This window comes from Myotis myotis, unplaced genomic scaffold (assembly GCF_014108235.1).
Source record: "Myotis myotis isolate mMyoMyo1 unplaced genomic scaffold, mMyoMyo1.p scaffold_m19_p_6, whole genome shotgun sequence".
Classification (NCBI taxonomy): domain Eukaryota; kingdom Metazoa; phylum Chordata; class Mammalia; order Chiroptera; family Vespertilionidae; genus Myotis; species Myotis myotis.
In genome coordinates, this window is record NW_023416368.1 from 80,960,302 (window position 1) to 80,978,917 (window position 18,616).

An 18,616-nucleotide genomic window follows, 5' to 3' on the forward strand; every position below is an offset into this window, starting at 1 on the left:
CACTGTCTCCATAGTTTTGCCTTTTCCAGAATTTCATATACAGATGCCCTTTGACTTGTGATGGGTTGTGATATGGATTGTTGAGATATTCTAAGTAAAAAACATATTTAGCCCTGGCCAGTTGCTCAGTGATTGGCACGTTGGCCTGAGGACCTAAGAGTCACGAGTTCCATTCCTGGTCAAGGGCACTTGACTTGGTTGTAGGTTTCCCTCCTCCTCCCTCCCTCCCTCCCTCCCTCCCTCCCTCCCTCCCTCCTCCCTCCCTCCCTTCCTCTCCCCCTCTCCCCTCCTCTTGCCCTCCTACTCTCTCTAAAAGTCAATGGAAAAAATATCTTAGGTGAGGATTAAAAACAAAACAGAAGATATTTAGTACACCTAACCTACCGAACATCACAGTTTAACCCAGCCCGATGTGAATAGAACACTTACATTCGCCTCCCGTTGGGCAAAATCCTCTTGATGCAGCTGCCCAGCACCACAGAGTGTATTAGACTGCATATCGCCAGCCTGGGACAAGATCCAAATTCAAAATTCGAAGTATGACTACTACTGAATGCGTATTGTTTTGCACCATCGAAAAGTCGAAGTAATCGCAAGTTGAACCATCATAAATCAAGGACCATCTGTGGATGGGATTATATATAGGTAGCCTTCTTTTCTTTTTTTTTTTATTAAATATATTTTATTGATTTTTTACAGAGAGGAGGGGAGAGGGATAGAGAGTTAGAAACATCGATGAGAAACATCGATCAGCTGCCTCTTGCACGCCCCCCACCGGTGATGTGCCTGCAACCAAGGTACCTGCCCCTGACCGGAATCGAACCCGGGACCCTTGAGTCTGCAGGTCGACGCTCTATCCGCTGAGCCAAACCGGTTAGGGCCTTTTTCTTTTTTTAAAAACTATATTTTTATTGATTTCAGAGAGGAAGGGAGAGGGAGAGAGATAGAAACATCAATGATGAGAGAGAATCATTGATCGGCTGCCTCCTGCACACTCCCTAATAGGGATTGAGCCAGCAACCCAGGCATGTACCATTGACCAGAATCGAACCCGGGACCCTTTAGCCTGCAGGCTGACGCTCTATCCACTGAGCAAAACCATCTAGGGCCTTTTCTTTTTTTTAAGGAAAAAAAAGCAGCTTGATTGAGATTGAACTCATAACATACAATTCTCTTAAAAATATGCAATTCAGTATTCTGCTCTCTATATATAGATTTGCAACTGTCATCACAGTAAATTTTAGGACATTTTCATCCAAAGGAAACTACACCTTTTAATGATCACTGCCTTATTCCCCATCTTTCTCCCCTAGCCCCTGGCAACCATTACCCACTTCCTGTCTGTGGATTTGCCTGTTCTGGATGTTTCACATAGATGAAAACACATACTGTGTGGCCTTTTGTGTCTGGCTTCTCACTGAGCATCATGTATTCAAGGTCCATTCACGTTGTAGCGAGTGTCAGTGCTTCACTCCTTTTCATGGCTGAATAATATTCCATTGTGTGAATGGGTAAACATTGTGACACCTAGGGGGATTTCAGAGGGGCCCTGGCAGCCTCTGCAGCTGTAGGCAAGTGATGGTGTGTCCAGATGCATTTTTTGGGGGGAGGGGTCATCATCCCTCAAATTCTCAGGTTTGTGATGAAGAAAGAGTAACAACCACTGGACTGAAGGATGACCTTGGACCCTGGAACTTGCCTCCACTGTGACCCCCAATGCTGTTTGCATATTAATTGCAATCAGCCCTTTGAAACATCAGCTTTGGGTAAAAATTTGGAAGGAGGGAAGTGTATGTTTTCCTCTCTTTTCCCTTTTCTTTAGGGTACCGCTTCTGAACCAGGTTGTTCTGCCCCAAGGGGACAGTGGAAGTTTGGAGACATCTGTGGTTGGCATGACTGGGGGAGCTCCTGGCATTGTGGGTGGGGGCCAGGTGTGCTGCTCAGCACCTTGCAGTGCTCAGGATGGCCTCCACAGAGAACGATCCAGCCTGTGTCACACAGCCCGGCTTTAGGGGCATCTGGATAGAACAAGGTGCCCTTGCTGGTCCTGTTGGGTGTTGGCGCAGTGCTGCGGGATAGTTCCTAATAAAAGGTAACTCCTTGGCCTTTTGTGCCATCGGGATGCCACTCAGAAGACAAACTTCACACCCAGGGGTGTAGATTGCTGAGCTGTGCTGGCCACAGTGTCCTGTTAGCAGGTGTCTAGTGTGGGTGGAATTAGCATCAAGGAGTTAATAGGGGTGGAGGTAACGGATCTGAGAAGTTGCCCTGTGTGGGTAAGACCTGAGCTAGAGCTTTACAGAGGAGACTTGTGGATGTTGGGGTGCATGTCTCCTTGGACTCCCGTAGGCTGGGTCTCCTTCCTGGCCACTGCTGACACTGGGGCCAGGTCATTGTCTGTGGAGGGCCATCCTGGGGAATGTGGAAGGTGTTGCAGTATTTCTGGCCCGATGCACTCCATCGTGACAACCATAGATGTCCCCAAACATCGTGTGCCAGTGGCACCTGTATGCCGGATTGCCCTCAACTGAGAATGACAATGTGTGTTTATTGTAACAAAAGTTGCAAAGCACGTTAACACATGAAGTACTAAGGAAACCTCCCCTGACATCTGATGTGTGTCTACAGCACAGCAGGATTGTGCTGTGCTCATGGGGACACTTACCTAATGACACCAGGAGTCCTCATTTGAGAGGGTCTGAGGAAGGGGTATCAGTGTGCATGCCCAGGAGGGAACAGGTTTTGTTGTCCCATAATCTGAGGGCAGATCCCCTCCTTAGCTCACAGCATGTGCCTGTGCCTGGCACCCAGAAGACACACTAAATACAGGCGGGTAAGTGATCTCTGTCTTGGTGTCTCTGCAGATGGAGGATGGCCACACCCTCTTTGACTATGATGTTCGCCTGAATGACACCATCCAGCTCCTGGTTCGGCAGAACCTCATGCCTCCTCCCCCCAGTAGCAGCAGCAACAACAACCAGGAGAGAGACTCTGAGCTTTCTGACACGGATTCTGGCTACTGCCTGGGCCAGAGTGAGTCGGACAAGTCCTCGACTAGCGGTGAGGTGGCTGCGGAGGCGGACAGGAATTCAGGCTTATCTGATGAGGCAGTGTGTGATGAGACGGAGCTGGGCCTGTACAAGGTGAGGCTCCTGCAGAAGGTTTGGGGTCTGGCCGATGTCTGCATCCCTGAGGATCATTCCTCATGCTCCACTGATTTGGCTTCCCCACCACCGAGCCATGAGCTCATGAGGGCGGGCCATCTCCCCTCCATCCCTGTGGCTGGGCACCCACAGTCCTGTCGTGAAAACCTGAAGTTTCTTTGGCAGAAGCATGTGCTACTCCAAATTTCTTCCTGATCCCTGAAACAGAATCCTGGGTCTGGCCTACAGGTGTCTGCTCTGGCCTCTGTAGTGGCTGTAAAATTTCTGAATTCTCTGCCACCCTCTAAGATCATGAAATTTCATATAATGATCTGGATTCTCAGCTTTTCTTAAGAAATGAGTTCTGGCCTCCCTAGGCTGATTCTGCTTTCAGGGACATTGGCAAATCTTGGGACATCTCTGGATGTCATGACTGGGGATACTGCTGACATCAAGTTTCCCCAGTCATGGGGGACAGATTCTCAACACCCAACAGTGGCCAGGATGGTCCCTCACAGAGGCATCCCTATGACCACACACAGTGCTGCACTCGAGAAACCCGAGTCCAGGCTTTTGGGTTTGCATCCCAGGCCTGAAACAGCCAGTGCCAAGGATCAAAACAGGCCTGAGATATGATGAGCGAGTGTTGCTGATCAGATTTCCTTCCCTGGGTTGGACAAGAGAGTTTCCCTTTACCTTGCAGGTCAATGAGTACGTTGATGCCCGGGACACGGATGTGGGAAGTTGGTTTGAGGCGAAGGTTGTCAGGGTGACAAAGAAGCCACCATCCCAGGACACGCCTTGTAGCTCCGCCTCATCTCAGGACACGCCTTGTAGCTCTGCCTCATCCCAGGACACGCCTTGTAGCTCTGCCTCATCCAAGGACACGCCTTGTAGCTCTGCCTCATCCCAGGACGCACCCTGTAGCTCCGCCTCCTCCCAGGACACACCCTGTAGCTCCACCTCCACATTGGAAGAAGACGACGACGACGACGACGTCATTTATCACGTGACATATGATGAGTGAGTGTCATCCCAGGGAGGTGGTGGGCCTGAACTGTTGGTCCTGTGTATATAGAACCTGGAGTTTGGTACAGCCTTGGGGATGATGGTCAGGATTCGAGGCTCCCACCCTCATGCTCCCAAACAACACAGGAGGCCGCACCTAGAGGACTAGTGTCACAGGGACCCAAAGCTAGGCCGACCCCTCCTCAGGTCTCCTAGGAGAGCTCTGCTCTGACTTTCCAGTCAGACCCCCCTTCCCCATTTCCTGTTCTATTTTATTCATACCTCGTATCATTGTACCACATGAAACCATCTTACGTGTTTGCCCTCTCCCTCACCGGAATGGGTGTTTATTGAGCACTTACTGTGTGTCAGGCCCTGTGCTGGCCACAGGGAATTCTTGTCTGTTAACCCAGAGGCTGTCTTAGTAGGCTTGGGCTCCATAACAACATACCACATGCTGGGCGGCTTAAACAGCAGACATTTATTTTCTCAGTTTTGGAGGTGGGAAGTCCAAGGTCAAAGTATTGGTAGGGTTGCTTCCTTCTTGGCTGTCTTCTCACTGTGTTCTCACCTGGAAAGAGAGAGAGCTCTGGTGTCTCCTTCTCTTACAAGGACACCAACCCCATCAGATTAGGGACCCAACGGTATGACCTCATTTAACCTCAGTGATCTCCCGAAAGGCCCCATCTCCAAATGATAGTCACATTGCGGGAGGGATACAATTCAGTCCACAACAGGGCAAGCATGCCTGCCTATAGGAAGCTCACATTCCAAAGGGCACAAGAGCTTCCTTTGGTTCTCTGCTGGGCCCCTACTGCCTGTCCCAGTTTCTGGCACATACTAAGCTTTATTAGCTCCATAAAAATTACAGAAGTAATTGAATAATGAATCACAGTAGACACAAGATTCCCATCTACTTAGGTTAGAGGATGCAAACCAAGCCTGAGGGCCAAATCTAGCCCACCCCTTGTATTTGTAAATGAAGCTGTATTGAAACACATCAACGCCCATTTGTGTTTGCCTATTGCCTGTGAATGCTTTCTTAGTGAATGCAGCACAATTGAATATTCATGATAGAGACCTTTTAGCTCACAAAGCCAAAAATACAGTAAACCCTCGATTTAATGGACTTCGGATTTAACAGACAAAATTTCTAGTCTGTAAGTCATATGTGAACATTAACACCCTGATGCCCAGCTGGTGTGGCTCAGTGGTTGGGTGTCGGCCATGAACCAGGAGGTCATGGTTCGATTTCCCATTCAGGCCACATGCCTGGGTTGCAGGCTTGATCTCCAAGGGGTGGCAAGCAGGAGACTGCAGATCAAAGATTCTCTCTCATCATTGATGTTTCTATCTCTCCCACTCCCTTCCTCTCTGAAATCAATACAAATATATTTTAAAAAAACACAAAAGAATTATTTGGAGATGTTTAAATGAAGCATCTCTAGAGTACGAATTTTAAAAAAATTTAACACCCTGTTAATTTTGAAATGCTTTTAACCAAGTGTTGTTTATAATTAAATCACAGGTTATTTTTGTTATTAATTCACTTATTTTAAACAAATTTTAGTGATTAAGAAATGTAGCAAAAAACACTGTAGTAATTTTGCCAATATAAATAATGTATATCTATAGCTATAGTCTACATATTTAAATCCAAGTGTCACCACTTCTAAACAATGTTTGGCAAATGATTAGCACATGATCACCCAGCATGGCACTTGGTATTAGTGGTGTTGTCGAGTGGTGTGACTTTCTACAGCAGTTTTCACGAGTGCTGGCTGATGTGCTAAGCTACCCCCCCCCCCCCACGTGTGCATTTGTTTACTCAAGGTGACTAATGAATGCACACATTTACTAGATCAATTCAGTATAAACTTAAAATTACAGTAATATAGAAAACTTTTCTGTGAAATTAAACTTTTCATACATACTTAATTTTAATTACACAAATATGTCTGCATAAGTCAAAATAGGTAAACTAATTTGTCAATTTTTTAACATACACATTCGGAAAACACTCTGTTATATAACGGGCTTTCAGCTTTAATGGACACCCTCTCGCTCAGATTAGTCTGTTATATCGAGGTTTTACTGTATTTACTATCTGGCCCTTTACAGGAAAAGTTTGGCAACCCTTGCCTTCGGTGGTTTACTAGCGAAAATAATGAGCGCCAGGCGATATAGCTACCCATAATAGATTTGGAGTTGTCCCCTCACAGGTGAGGTTTAAGTTTGTTTCGGATAGAATTTGTTTCTTTCAGGCCAGTTATTTTACGCCTTTTATGAGGCTGCTGGAATATTTCTGTATATCCAGCATAATGACTTCCTATTGTATCCTAATAGCCAATGCATTATATTTATATAAATGAGTTAATGCATGTCCCTCTGCAAAAATCATTTTCAGAATGCGGAAAAAGTTAGTTTACAGTTCCAGAGGCCAAAATCAAGGTGTCAGCCAGGCCATGATTTTCCCGAAACCTGTAGGAGAGAATCCTTCCTCGCCTCTTCCAGCTTCTGATGGTGGCCGGCAATCCTCGGCTTGTGACTATATTATTCTAGTCTCTGTCTCCCCCTTCATGTGTCATTCTCTGTGTCTGACTTGTTCCATCTTAGAAGGACACCGGTTAAATGGATTAAGGCAGTGTGACTTCATCTTAACTTGATTACATCTGCAAAGACCCTATTTCCAAATTAGGTGCCATTCCCAAGTGCCAAGGGTTAGACCTCCAGCATATCTTTTTTGGGGACACAAGGTCAATCCATAGGACCTTCTGTAATTGAAACCTGTCTTCTGCACCTGTGTATTTTCGACACCTGCAGAGGGGAATTTGCTTGCTTCTGTGATGAGATAACCCACACCTCTGTTGTGTGTGGCCTTCTCCTTGCTTCTCTCTTCTTGGAGGGAAAGTGGTGTGGTGTTGCCCTGGGATCTGAGTGTGGGGTTTTCCTCCCAGTTACCCGGAATACGGTGTGGTCCAGATGAGTTCACAGAACGTCCGGGCCCGAGCCCGAGAAATCATCAGATGGCAGGAGCTGAAGGAGGGCCAGGAGGTCATGCTCAACTACAACCCCGACAGCCCGAAGGAACGGGGCTTCTGGTACGATGCAGTGATCACGCGGAAGAACCAGACCCGGACATCGCGGGAGCTGTATGCTAACGTCAGGCTCGGGTGAGTGGCTATCCAGCCAGCACGCTGTGGGCAAGGCCCTCAGCCTCCACCTGTCCGCCCCTGTGGGGCTCCGCTCCACTTCCTGCTGGTCTACTGGTGATCTTTCTGAGACTGACCCTTCATGCCCCTGCTTGGGAACTGTCTCTGAGCCTCAGGTGGAAATGTTGGCCTTCCTTGTTCTCTTTTATTTGTTGTTTTAGATTTGGCAAATAGGTAAGAACATAAAATGCATCCAAGTCAGAAGGTACTGCCCTGGTTGGTGTTTCTCAGAGGTTAGAGCGTCAGCCTGTGCACCAAAGTGTCTCGGATTTGAATCCCTGTCAAGGGCACATACCTGGATTGCGGGTTTGCTCCTCACCCCGTCAGGGCGCATGTGGGACGGTCTCTCATATCGATGTTTCTATCTCTCTTTCCTCCTCCCCTCCCTCCCTTCCACTCTCTGGAAAGCAATGGAAAAAAATGTCCTCAGGGAGGATTACAAAAAAACAACACCTTTCTGGAGATAATGACTGTTCCTGTGAACTTCCAGGGACATTCTGTGCACAAACAAGCATAAACATGCAAACACACCAACCCACATAATGGTGTGCCCCATATCCAGGGTCAGCAAACTGCAGGCCAGAGCTGGCCCTTCGCCTGTTTTGGCAAATAAAGTTTTATTGGCACACAGCCACACCCATCTGTTTGCTGATTATCTGTGGCTCCTTTTGTGTTGGAAGTGCACATTTGAGTAGTTGGGAAAGAGACTGAAAACATGTACTGTTTGATTTTTTGCAGAAAATATTTGCCAGGCTCTGTTCTACTTTGCGTTTCTGTATGTGTGTTAAAACAATATATAATAGAAAACTTACTATCCTAATCATTTTTTAAAATAAGTTTATTGATTTTAAGCGGGGGGAGGAGAGAGAAACATCCATGTGACAGGATGCCTCCTGCATGCCCCCTTCCGGGGATGGAGCCTGAAACCCGGGCATGTGCCCTGATCGGGAATTGAACCAGCGACCTTGTGGTGCTCAACCAGTTGAACCACACCAGTGTTTTTTTGTTGTTAATCTTTACCTAAGGATATTTTTTCCATTTATTTTTTTTTAGAATGAAAGGGAGGGGGAGAGACAGAGGCACACATCAGTGTGAGAGAGACACATCAATTGGTGGCCTTCCGCATGAGCTCTGGCCAGGCAGGAGTGGAGGGGTGGGAATGGGGATTGAGCCCACAGCCAAGGTATATGCCTTTGACTGGAAACGAACCTGCGACCCTTCAGTCTGTGGGGCGATGCTCTAACCATTGAGCAACCAGCCAGGGCCATCCTAACCATTTTTAAGTGTACAGTTTAGGGACATTAAGAACATTCACGCCAAACCGGTTTGGCTTAGTGGATAGAGCATCGGCCTGCGGATTGAAAGGTTCCAGGTTTGATTCCGGTCAAGGGCATGTACCTTGGTTGCGGGCACATCCCCAGTAGGAGGTGTGCGGGAGGCAGCTGGTCGATGTTTCTCTCTCATTGATGTTTCTAACTCTCTATCCCTCTCCCTTCCTCTCTGTAAAAAATCAATAAAATATATTAAAAAAAAAAAAAAAAAAAAACATTCACATTGTTGTGTGACCATCAACACTTGCCCATTTCCAGAGCTTTTTCATCATCCCAAACAGAAACTATTTTCATTAAACACTAATTCCCCACCTCCCTCCCCCAGCCTAACACCCACCATCTTCTTTCTGTCCTTCCTCCAGGGACCTCATGAATGGAATCATACAGCATTTGTCTTTTTGCGTCTTTCTGGCTTATTTCACTCAGCATAATGTCTTCAAGTCTTATCCATGTAGTAGCTTGTGTCAGACCTTCCTCTTGGTGACTGGATAATATTTCATTGTATATGGTGACTATAGACACATATCTGGGCAACAGTGTCCCAAACACAGATAGGTGCAGAGATTCTGGAGCAGGGCCATTCCTGGTCCATTTGTGGCCTAGTGAGGAGGCCAGTGGGCTGGAGTGGAGGGAGGGAGGGAGCGAGGAGTGGAGACTGGAACCCTCCATGTGTCTGGATATTCAGGGTATGGCCAGGAGTGGTACAAACTGGTGTTTAGTCTCTATTGCTGGCAGTCATTGCGGCATTTTGAGCCTGGGAGCCACATGCTTTGACCTACAATTGAGAACCATCACCCTAGCAGCCGAGCAGGGAATGGACTGCAGGGGGCAGCATGGCAGCCAGGACACCAGGGAGGAGGCTGCACTGATGTTATTGTGAAAAAATAATCAGCTTTTTGTTTCACTGCTATTCTCTATTGTTTTCTTGTTTCCAATTTCATTGATTTCCTCTCGTCCTTTTACTTTTCCTTGGATTGATTTTGCTCTTCTTTTTCTAGTGTCTTGAGGTAGCAACTTAGACTAGTGATCTGAGAAATTTCTTTTCTAATATAAGCATTTTAGTGCTATAAATTCCCCTCTAAGCAGTGCCTCAACTGCTTCCCACACATTCTGCTATATTATATTTTTCTTTAGGTTCAGTTCTCTATTTTTAAAAATATATACTTTTATTAATTTCAGAGAGGAAGGAAGATAGAAACATCAATGATGAGAGAGAATCATTGATCGGCTACCTCCTGCACATCCCCCAACTGGGGATTGAGCCCACAACCTGGGCATGTGCCCTGACTGAGAATCGAACCATGACCTCCTGGTTCAGAGGTCAACCACTGAGCCACACTGGTTGGGCTCTATTTCTTTTATTTCCTTTGAGGCTTCCTCTTTGACTCCTGGCTTACTTAGAAGTAAGGTGTTTAATTGACAAATACTTAGAGATTTTTGCATTGTCTTTCTGTTATCTTTTTTTTTTTTTTTTAAATATATTTTATTGATTTTTTACAGAGAGGAAGGGAGAGAGATAGAGAGTTAGAAACATCGATGAGAGAGGAACATCGATCAGCTGCCTCCTGCACATCTCCTACTGGGGATGTGCCCGCAACCCAGGTACATGCCCTTGACCGGAATCGAACCTGGGACCTTTCAGTCCACAAGCCAACGCTCTATCCACTGAGCCAAACCGGTTTCGGCCTTTCTGTTATCTTTATATATGAAATCCTAAGTGACCATCCCACCGTCTGACTGTCTGACTGGTAGCTATGACGTGCACTGACCACCAGGAAGCAGACGCTCAATGCACAGGCATGGAAACACGGAACAGACTGATGAATCTCAGAAGGGAGGGGGGAGGGCGGGAAGAGATTAACCAAAGATCTTCTATGCATACTAGATTCGTGCCCCAGTGGGGTCCCTCGGCCTGGCCTGTGGGGATTGGGCCGAAATCAGCTCTCCGACATCCCCGGAGGGGTCCCGGATTGCAAGAGGGTGCAGGCCGGGCCAAGGGACCCCACCAGTGCACGAGTTCTCTCATTAATTTATAGTTTGATTTTATTATGTCTGAAGAACATACTCTGTGTGATTTCAGTTCTTATAAATTTCTTGAGGTTCTATGTTGGTGAATAATCCATAGTTATTGAAAAAAAAAAGTATTTCTGTCATTGGATAGAATGACCTAATATCAGTTAGATTTTATTGGTTGAATTTGTTTACTTCTTCTAATTCTTTCTGATTTTCTGTCTAGTACTTCGACTGGCCCTCATCAACTGATAGAAGTCCTCAGCTATAATTGTGGATTTGTCTACTTCTCCTTTGAGCTTCATACTTAAGAGACTGTTGTTTGATGTATATACATTTAGGATAGTTATCTCTTCCTGGTTAGTTGATCTTTTTATCATTATGTAGTATCCCTCTTTGTCTCTAGTAATTTTCTTTGCTCTGAAGTCTACTTTATCTAAGGTATGTGTATGTATTGAATACACCTGCTTTTTTAAAAAAGTTACTGTTTGCATGGTGTATCTTTTTATCCTTTTACTTTCAATCTATGTAGTTGAGTTTGAAGTGATTTTCTTGTAAACAGCATATAATTGGGTACTTTGTTTTGTTAATCCTCACTCAAGGATATTTTTTTTCCCATTTTATTTTATTTTTTTAAAAGAGAGCTGAAGGGAGGAAAGGATGCTGGGGAGAGAGAGAAACATGAATGTGAGAGAGACACATGCCTCCTGCACGTGTCCTGACCAGGGCCAGGGATCGAACCTACAGCACAGGTACATGTTCTTGACTGGGAATTGAACCCATGACCCTTGGATGCAAGAGCCGATGCTCTAACGACTTAGCAACACCAGCCATGGCTAATTGGGTTACTTTTTAATGCAATTTGCCAGTCTTTGCCTTTTATTTTTTTTTAAATATGTTTTTATTGATTTCAGAGAGGAAGGGAGAAGGAGAGATAGAAACATCAATGATGACAGAGAATCATTGATGGGCTGCCTCCTGCACGGCCCACACTGGGGATCAAGCCCGCAATCTGGGCATGTGCCCTTGACCAGAATCGAACCCGGGACCCTTCAGTCTGCAGGCCAACACTCTATCCACTGAGCCACGGCAGCCAGGGCAGTCTTTGCCTTTTAATTGGGATTTTTAGACCATTTACATTTAAGGAAATTATTGATATGTTAGGGGTTAAGTCTGTCAATTTATTACTTGTTTTCTTTCTTTTTTTCTGTTCCTTGTTTCTCTTTTTCTGTCCTTAGATATTTCCTTAGGATTCTTCATTGATTTATTGTAGTCTTTGGAGTATGTTGCTTTGTACATAGTTTGCTTAGTGGTTTTTCTGATTTTTTTTTTTTTTTTTTTTTGTGGTTTTTCTGAATTTTACCATATAAACATGTGACATCTTGGTGTGTCTCACCCCCCTTGGGTCCCCTCCCCCAACACCTCTTGTTCCCCAGACTGGTGTCAATTTTGTCATTTGAGTGAAGCATGAAAATCTTTCTTCCTTTTAGGTCCCTTTATCATCACTTATTATCTTGTGTATTGGATGGTGTTATGATTTATTTATTTATATATTTTTAATTTTTTGGTGTTATGATTTTTAAAAATATATGTTTTCATTGATTTCAGAGAGGAAAGGAGAGGGAGGGAGCGAGAGAAACATCAATGATGAGAGAGAATCATTGATTGGTTGCCTCCTGTATGCCCCTTACCAGGGTTTGAGCCCACAACCTGGACATGTGCCCTGACCAGTAATCGAACCATGACCTGGCTTACAGGTTGATGCTCAACCAATGAACCACGTTGGTTAGGCATGATTTTTGGTTTAGTCACCACAGATGATTTTGGAAAATCCTGAGGAGGATAATTGTATGTACCCAGAGTTCTGTTTTTATTTTTTTTCTTCCTTTTTGCTCTAAGATTCTTTCCTTTATAACTTACTATTTGAAGAACCCCCTTTAATTTTTCTGTGAGAGTGGGTCTATTAGCGAGTTGTTTTGATTTTCCTTTATCTGAGAAGGCTACCACCCCATCCTATTGCCATAACTCCCTCAAATCCAATCATTTCATCTGTAAATATTTTAGAATGTTGTTCTTAAAAATTATTCTTGAAGAAATCCAGTTATAAAGCTATTATTACAACCTAAAATTGCTCTTGAAGAAATCTAGCTATAATGCATTTTGTTACAACCTAATAATAATTTTTGAGTAACACAGATCTATTGTTCAACCTTCCAATTATCTTAATTTTTTAAAATATATTTTTATTGATTTCAGAGAGGAAGGGAGGGGGAGAGAGAAATAGAAACATCAATGATGAGAGAGAATCATTGATTGGCTGCCTCCTGCATGCCCTCTACTGGGGACCGAGCCCGCAACCCTGGCATGTGCCCTTAACTGGAATTGAACCAGGACCCTTCAGTCCGCAGGCTGACACTGTCCACTGAGCCAAACCGGCTAGGGCTCACTTGTTTGTTTGTTTTTTAACCATTTCTTTGATTAGAATCTAACTAATGTGTACAGATTTCAGTTAGATCGATATGTATGTTTTAAATCTTTTATCTTTAGGCTTTCTGTCTTCCCCTTTTTTCCACTTTTCCTTCACAATTCATTTGAGGAAACCTGGTGGTCTGTCCCATAGAACTTCTGCAGCCTGGATGTTGTCATTTCCTGTGAACTGGCAGGTAGATCTGGGCCTGTCCTGTCTAGTTCCAGCCATGGGCCACGAGCTGCCGGGCACTTGGAGTGCGGCCCGTGCACACTGAGATGTTCCCTGAGTATGCAGCACTGGCTGTATTTGGAAAAAAGCTATTAATCTGTACTTTCTGTTGAATTTGGCTGTGAACCAAATACTGCTCTAAAAAATAAAGTCTACTATATAAAAAAAGGCTATTAATAATTCTTTACTATTCATTACATACTGAAATAATCTTTTGTGTACGTTGGGTTACATAAAACATATTCACATGAATTTCATCTGTTCTTAACTTTTTGAACGTAGTTCTTAGGAAATGTGGAATTACCCATGTGGCACCTGTTCGTGGCTTGTGGTCATTTCTGTGGGACATTGTGGATGTTCAGTGGAACCTTGGTTCTTGATCTTAATTGGTTCTGGAAGGCTATTTGAGAAGCAATTTGTTCGAAAACCGAATCCTTTTTCCCCATTAAAAGTAATGTAAGTGGAATGAATCCATTCCAGACCCCAAATGCTTCTGTTTTAACCTTTCTTATATACAGCACGTGTCGACTGCACTGTTTCATCCATAAAGACTTAAATTTATCAAAGCACCCCCCACTAGCCTTAAACGAATTTTTCATATATTGCTGCCTCTGAAATGCAATCACTGGTTAACTGCTTATCAGTTATCCAATCAACAACAGTTTTTCTACCTATTCAATTGCCTGTGATTGTTGTTTTGTGAGCACTTTCACACCCTTAGCAACATTAGCACTCTTGCTGGTTTCTTTATGTTTTAAAATTGTGCTAATCATTGATTTCACCAGCAACAAAAGCATTTTCTCCTTTGTTCCCTGAGAGATGTTTTTTGTCATGCTGAGGTATCAACATGGAAGGGTTGTCAGATTGAAAACTGAAGTTTTGGTCCAGACAGCCACATCCAGCCACATCCGAGAAACAGGTTTGAGTGTCTATGGCAGTGGTTCTCAACCTTCTGGCCCTTTAAATACAGTTCCTCATGTTGTGACCCAACCATAACATTATTTTCGTTGCTACTTCATAGCTGTAATGTTGCTACTGTTATGAATCGTCATGTAAATATCTGATATGCAGGATGGTCTTAGGCGACCCCTGGGAAAGGGTCGTTCGACTGCCAAAGGGGTCGCGACCCACAGGTTGAGAACTGCTGGTCTATGGGGTCATTTTAACTTAGAGGAGCTTTTGTATTTTGATGACAGCAAATTGATCAGACTTTACCTTGGTGATTCTTGCACGATGGGCCCTGTTCAGTCAGCCTCCCCTTGCCCGAAGGTTAGAACTTGCTCTCACTGCATCACGTAGTGAAACTGTTTTATACTCTGCTTTCTTTTATCTTGTGTTTGATTTAGTAGGACTTGAATTGGCAATGCAGTAGCTACATGAATGCACTAGGGCCCTGAGGAGACTCTTACTCAGTGTCATTAGAGAGGTGCTCATATGCTCTGAGAATGTGCTGGGTGGCCAAGTCCTCTTGGAGGTGCCTTAGCAGGGCTGGCCAGCTGGAATGTTCTAACGGCTTGTCTCTCACAGGAGTGGCTCTCTCAGCAACTGTCGGATCATGTTTGTGGATGAAGTTTTCAAGATTGAGCGTCCGGGCGAGGGGGCTCCCATGGTTGAAAACCCAGTGAAAAGTGAGTTCTGATTCTGCCCTCTGTCTCCCGCCGTGGGGGTGGGGTGGGCCTCCTGTTTCTCTGGCTGGCCCTGCCAAGCTGACCCAGCCGCTGTGTCCAGGGAAGAACAAGCCCTTCTGCGATAAATGCAAGGATAACCCGAGCAAGCCCTGCCACGAGTGCTCCTGCAGCCTGTGTGGGAGCAAGCAGGACCCCGACAAGCAGCTCATGTGTGATGATTGCGACCACGCCTTTCACTTGTACTGCCTCAACCCGCCTCTCAGCAGTGTTCCCACGGAGACCGAGTGGTGAGTGGGTGCCACGAATGCTCCAGAGGCGGGCTTGGGCCGTGGTGCTCAGCTATCCAGGTTAGGGGGCCGGCGGGTGCCAATAAATAACACGCATGTTGCCTGTCACCTGGTGAACCCAAGAGGGGCAGTGGGAGAAGTGGGGTGTGAAATTCCCAGCAGGAGAGGGACAAGAGTCTGTTCAGTAGAATGTCCTGTGAGGATGGCAAGGCTCTCGCTCTGCACTTTCCACGACGGTTGACCCTCCACACATGGCTCCTGGCCACTTCAGCTGTGGCACGTATGACCGAGGAACTGGATTTCTTGTTTAATTTTAATGAATTGAAATGTAGAAGATTTCCCATTTCGGACAGCTCAGGAGGTTGGGAGCTGGAAGGAGCCAGCTATGTGTGCAGGGCCAGTAGGAGGCTAAGGACAGAGGTGATGTCCCTGTTGTCACAGGTTCTGCCCTAAATGTCGAAATGACGCCAGCGAGGTAGTGTTGGCAGGGGAGAAGCTGAAAGAGAGTAAGAAGAAGTCGAAAATGGCATCGGCCACATCGTCCTCGCAGCGGGACTGGGGCAAGGTGAGGTGGCCCCCTTGCTCTGTACGCCCCCGGCAGCTCTGCCCGCCCTCCCGTGCTCACTCACACTGTCTTCCATCTCTTTCTGGACTGGACAGGGCATGGCGTGCGTGGGGCGCACCAAGGAGTGCACCATCGTTCCATCCAACCACTACGGACCCATCCCAGGGATCCCCGTGGGCACCATGTGGAGGTTCAGAGTCCAGGTACTCGTAAACATCTGGAGTTTGGCCTCAGGCACTGATCTTCCAGAAGCCCCGTCGCCGGAGAGGGCCACCCTTCGAGCAGGGGGCATGGCTGGAATTCAAGCCAGCTCCTCCTGTGCTGTGGCCCAGCTTCAGGGGCGAGGTTCTCATAACAGGCGTGATACACTCGGAGGGAAAGTCAGGCCCCTGGCTCTGAAAGCAGCAGCAGGAGGGTGAGGGGGAGCGTTTCTAAGCAGCCAGTCCAGATGGTGCCATTTGTTTCTCGGTGGTTTTCACAGGTCAGTGAGTCGGGGGTCCATCGGCCGCACGTGGCGGGCATCCATGGCCGGAGCAATGATGGGGCGTACTCCCTGGTCCTGTCTGGGGGGTATGAGGACGATGTGGTGAGTGGGGGTGGTTTTATTTATTTTTTAAATGTAAAATACACATAAGATGTGCCATATTAACACTTTGTAAGTGTACACATCTCAGTGGAATTTAAATACATTCACATTGATGTGTAACCATCACCAGCATTTATCTCTAGAACTCTCTCATCTTCCCAAACTGAAACTCTGTCCCCATTAAACAATAATGTCCAATCCCTCTCTCCCAGCCCCTGGCTCCCACCATCTCCTTTCTGTCTCGATGAATCTGACTCCTCTAGGGACTGCCTGTGAGTGAAATCACACTGTATTTGTCCTTTTGTGACTGGGTTATTTCATGGAGTATAATGTCTTCAAGGTTCATCCATGTTGAGCATATTGCAGAATTTCCTTCCCTTTTTTTTTTAAAAAAAAAAATATTTTATTGATTTTTCACAGAGAGAAAGGGAGAGAGATAGAGAGTTAGAAACATCAATGAGAGAGAAACATTGATCAGCCGCCTCCTGCACATCTCCTACTGGGGATGTGCCCGCAACCCAGGTACATGCCCTTGACTGGAATCGAACCTGGGACCTTTCAGTCCGCAGGCCGACGCTCTATCCACTGAGCCAAACCGGTTTCGGCTCCTTCCCTTTTTAAGGCTGAATAATATTCCATTGTCTGAACGGACCATATTGTGTGTGTCCATCAATGGATACTTGGGTTGCTCCCACCTCTTGGATATTGTGAATAACGCTGCTGTGAACGTGAGTGTACAGATATCTCTGAAATGCCCTTTCAATTCTTTTGGGTAGAGACAGACCCAGAAGTGGCATTGCTGGGTCACATTTCATTTTTCGAGGGACTTCCATAGCATTTTCCACAGCAGCTGCCCCATTTTCCATTCCCACCAGCAGTGCACAGGGTTCCAATTTCTCCACATCCTCATCATCACTGGTTATTTTCTGTTTGACAGTTGACATTCTAGCGGGTGTTGTGGGTTTATTTTTAGTGGAGTCTTTCCTCTGTGGAGGGTTCAGCTTGCTCTTCCCTGTTGCAGGACAATGGGGAGTCTTTCACGTATACTGGTAGCGGTGGTCGAGATCTTTCCGGCAACAAGCGGACTGCAGAACAGTCCTGTGATCAGAAACTCACCAACACCAACAGGTTCGCAGAAACAAGGTTTTCTTATTTTTTCACCAACTCACTTCTGCTGCGTCCTCTGGCGGCTACCCAGGGAAGGGGGTTGGTTCTGTTTTAGGGTGTCATGTCCAGGAAGTTAGATTCCTTTTAAGAGTGTGGTAGAACATATGGATGCTGAAAATCCACATCTTTCTATCTCTGTCTGCTAAAGACTTGTGAGTCATTCAATGCATTAGAGCAAGCATGTCAAACTCGCAGCCCACGGGCCACATGCGGCCCACAACGAACATTTTTGTGGCCCAGCCAATATAATGGAATGTAAGAAACATTTTAATAAAAATTTCACAACTTAATTTTTACAATATCCTATTATACATAATTATTAATAACGAACTACAACGTTCGCTAATGACTGATTAATCGTGTTGCATTCATTTCCCCTACACGCCTTACATGCAGGCGCACCATTTCTCTCCACTAATACTAGCAGCGAATATTCTAGCAGCTGATTGCCATGTCATTATTCTTGGACTGACTTGTTTGGTGTGTGCAACAAGAAATACTTCACTTTCCGAGAACAAGAGAAATAGGTTTATTTGCATTATGCTTATTAATTTGTGCAGTTATTCAGTGTCTGGTAAGTTAATGTTCAAGCAAAAATACTAATTTTTATTAAAATGTTCTGTTTTATGTTAACGATGACTCATTTATTTGCTCCCATTGTATTCAGCATGTCTCTATTGAGATAAACCTACGTTTCTGTGAAAGTTGAAGCTTTTGTTTTTTGCGGCCCACATAAACTTACACTTATTTGGCTCGTGTTAGCCTTTGAGTTTGACATGCTTGCCTTAGAGTGAATTTTCCCCTGAAGAGGCCAGATAATCTTTTGGCTTTTTGAACTGCATGATCTCTGTTGCAGCCAGTCAACTCTGCCATCATAGCACGAAAGCAGCTGCAGAACTTACATAAGTAAACACGCATGGCTGTGTTCCAATAAAACTTGATTTGTAAAAACAATCAGTGGGCTGAAGTTTGCTGACCCCT

At 45.5% G+C, this 18,616-nt stretch overlaps 1 protein-coding gene across 4 annotated transcripts in view; it reads left to right on the forward strand.

Moving 5' to 3' along the window:
• Positions 1 to 18,616, forward strand: part of UHRF1 (ubiquitin like with PHD and ring finger domains 1) — a 66,471-nt gene that overhangs the window by 34,830 nt on the left and 13,025 nt on the right. For all 4 annotated transcript variants that reach the window (XM_036314229.1, XM_036314230.1, XM_036314228.1 and 1 more), the window contains 9 exons: positions 2,865 to 3,143; positions 3,847 to 4,166; positions 7,109 to 7,324; positions 14,930 to 15,030; positions 15,131 to 15,317; positions 15,759 to 15,882; positions 15,978 to 16,085; positions 16,364 to 16,468; positions 17,490 to 17,596. In XM_036314229.1, the coding sequence (XP_036170122.1) occupies positions 2,865 to 3,143; positions 3,847 to 4,166; positions 7,109 to 7,324; positions 14,930 to 15,030; positions 15,131 to 15,317; positions 15,759 to 15,882; positions 15,978 to 16,085; positions 16,364 to 16,468; positions 17,490 to 17,596 (1,547 nt within the window). The remainder of the gene's footprint in view (positions 1 to 2,864; positions 3,144 to 3,846; positions 4,167 to 7,108; positions 7,325 to 14,929; positions 15,031 to 15,130; positions 15,318 to 15,758; positions 15,883 to 15,977; positions 16,086 to 16,363; positions 16,469 to 17,489; positions 17,597 to 18,616) is intronic.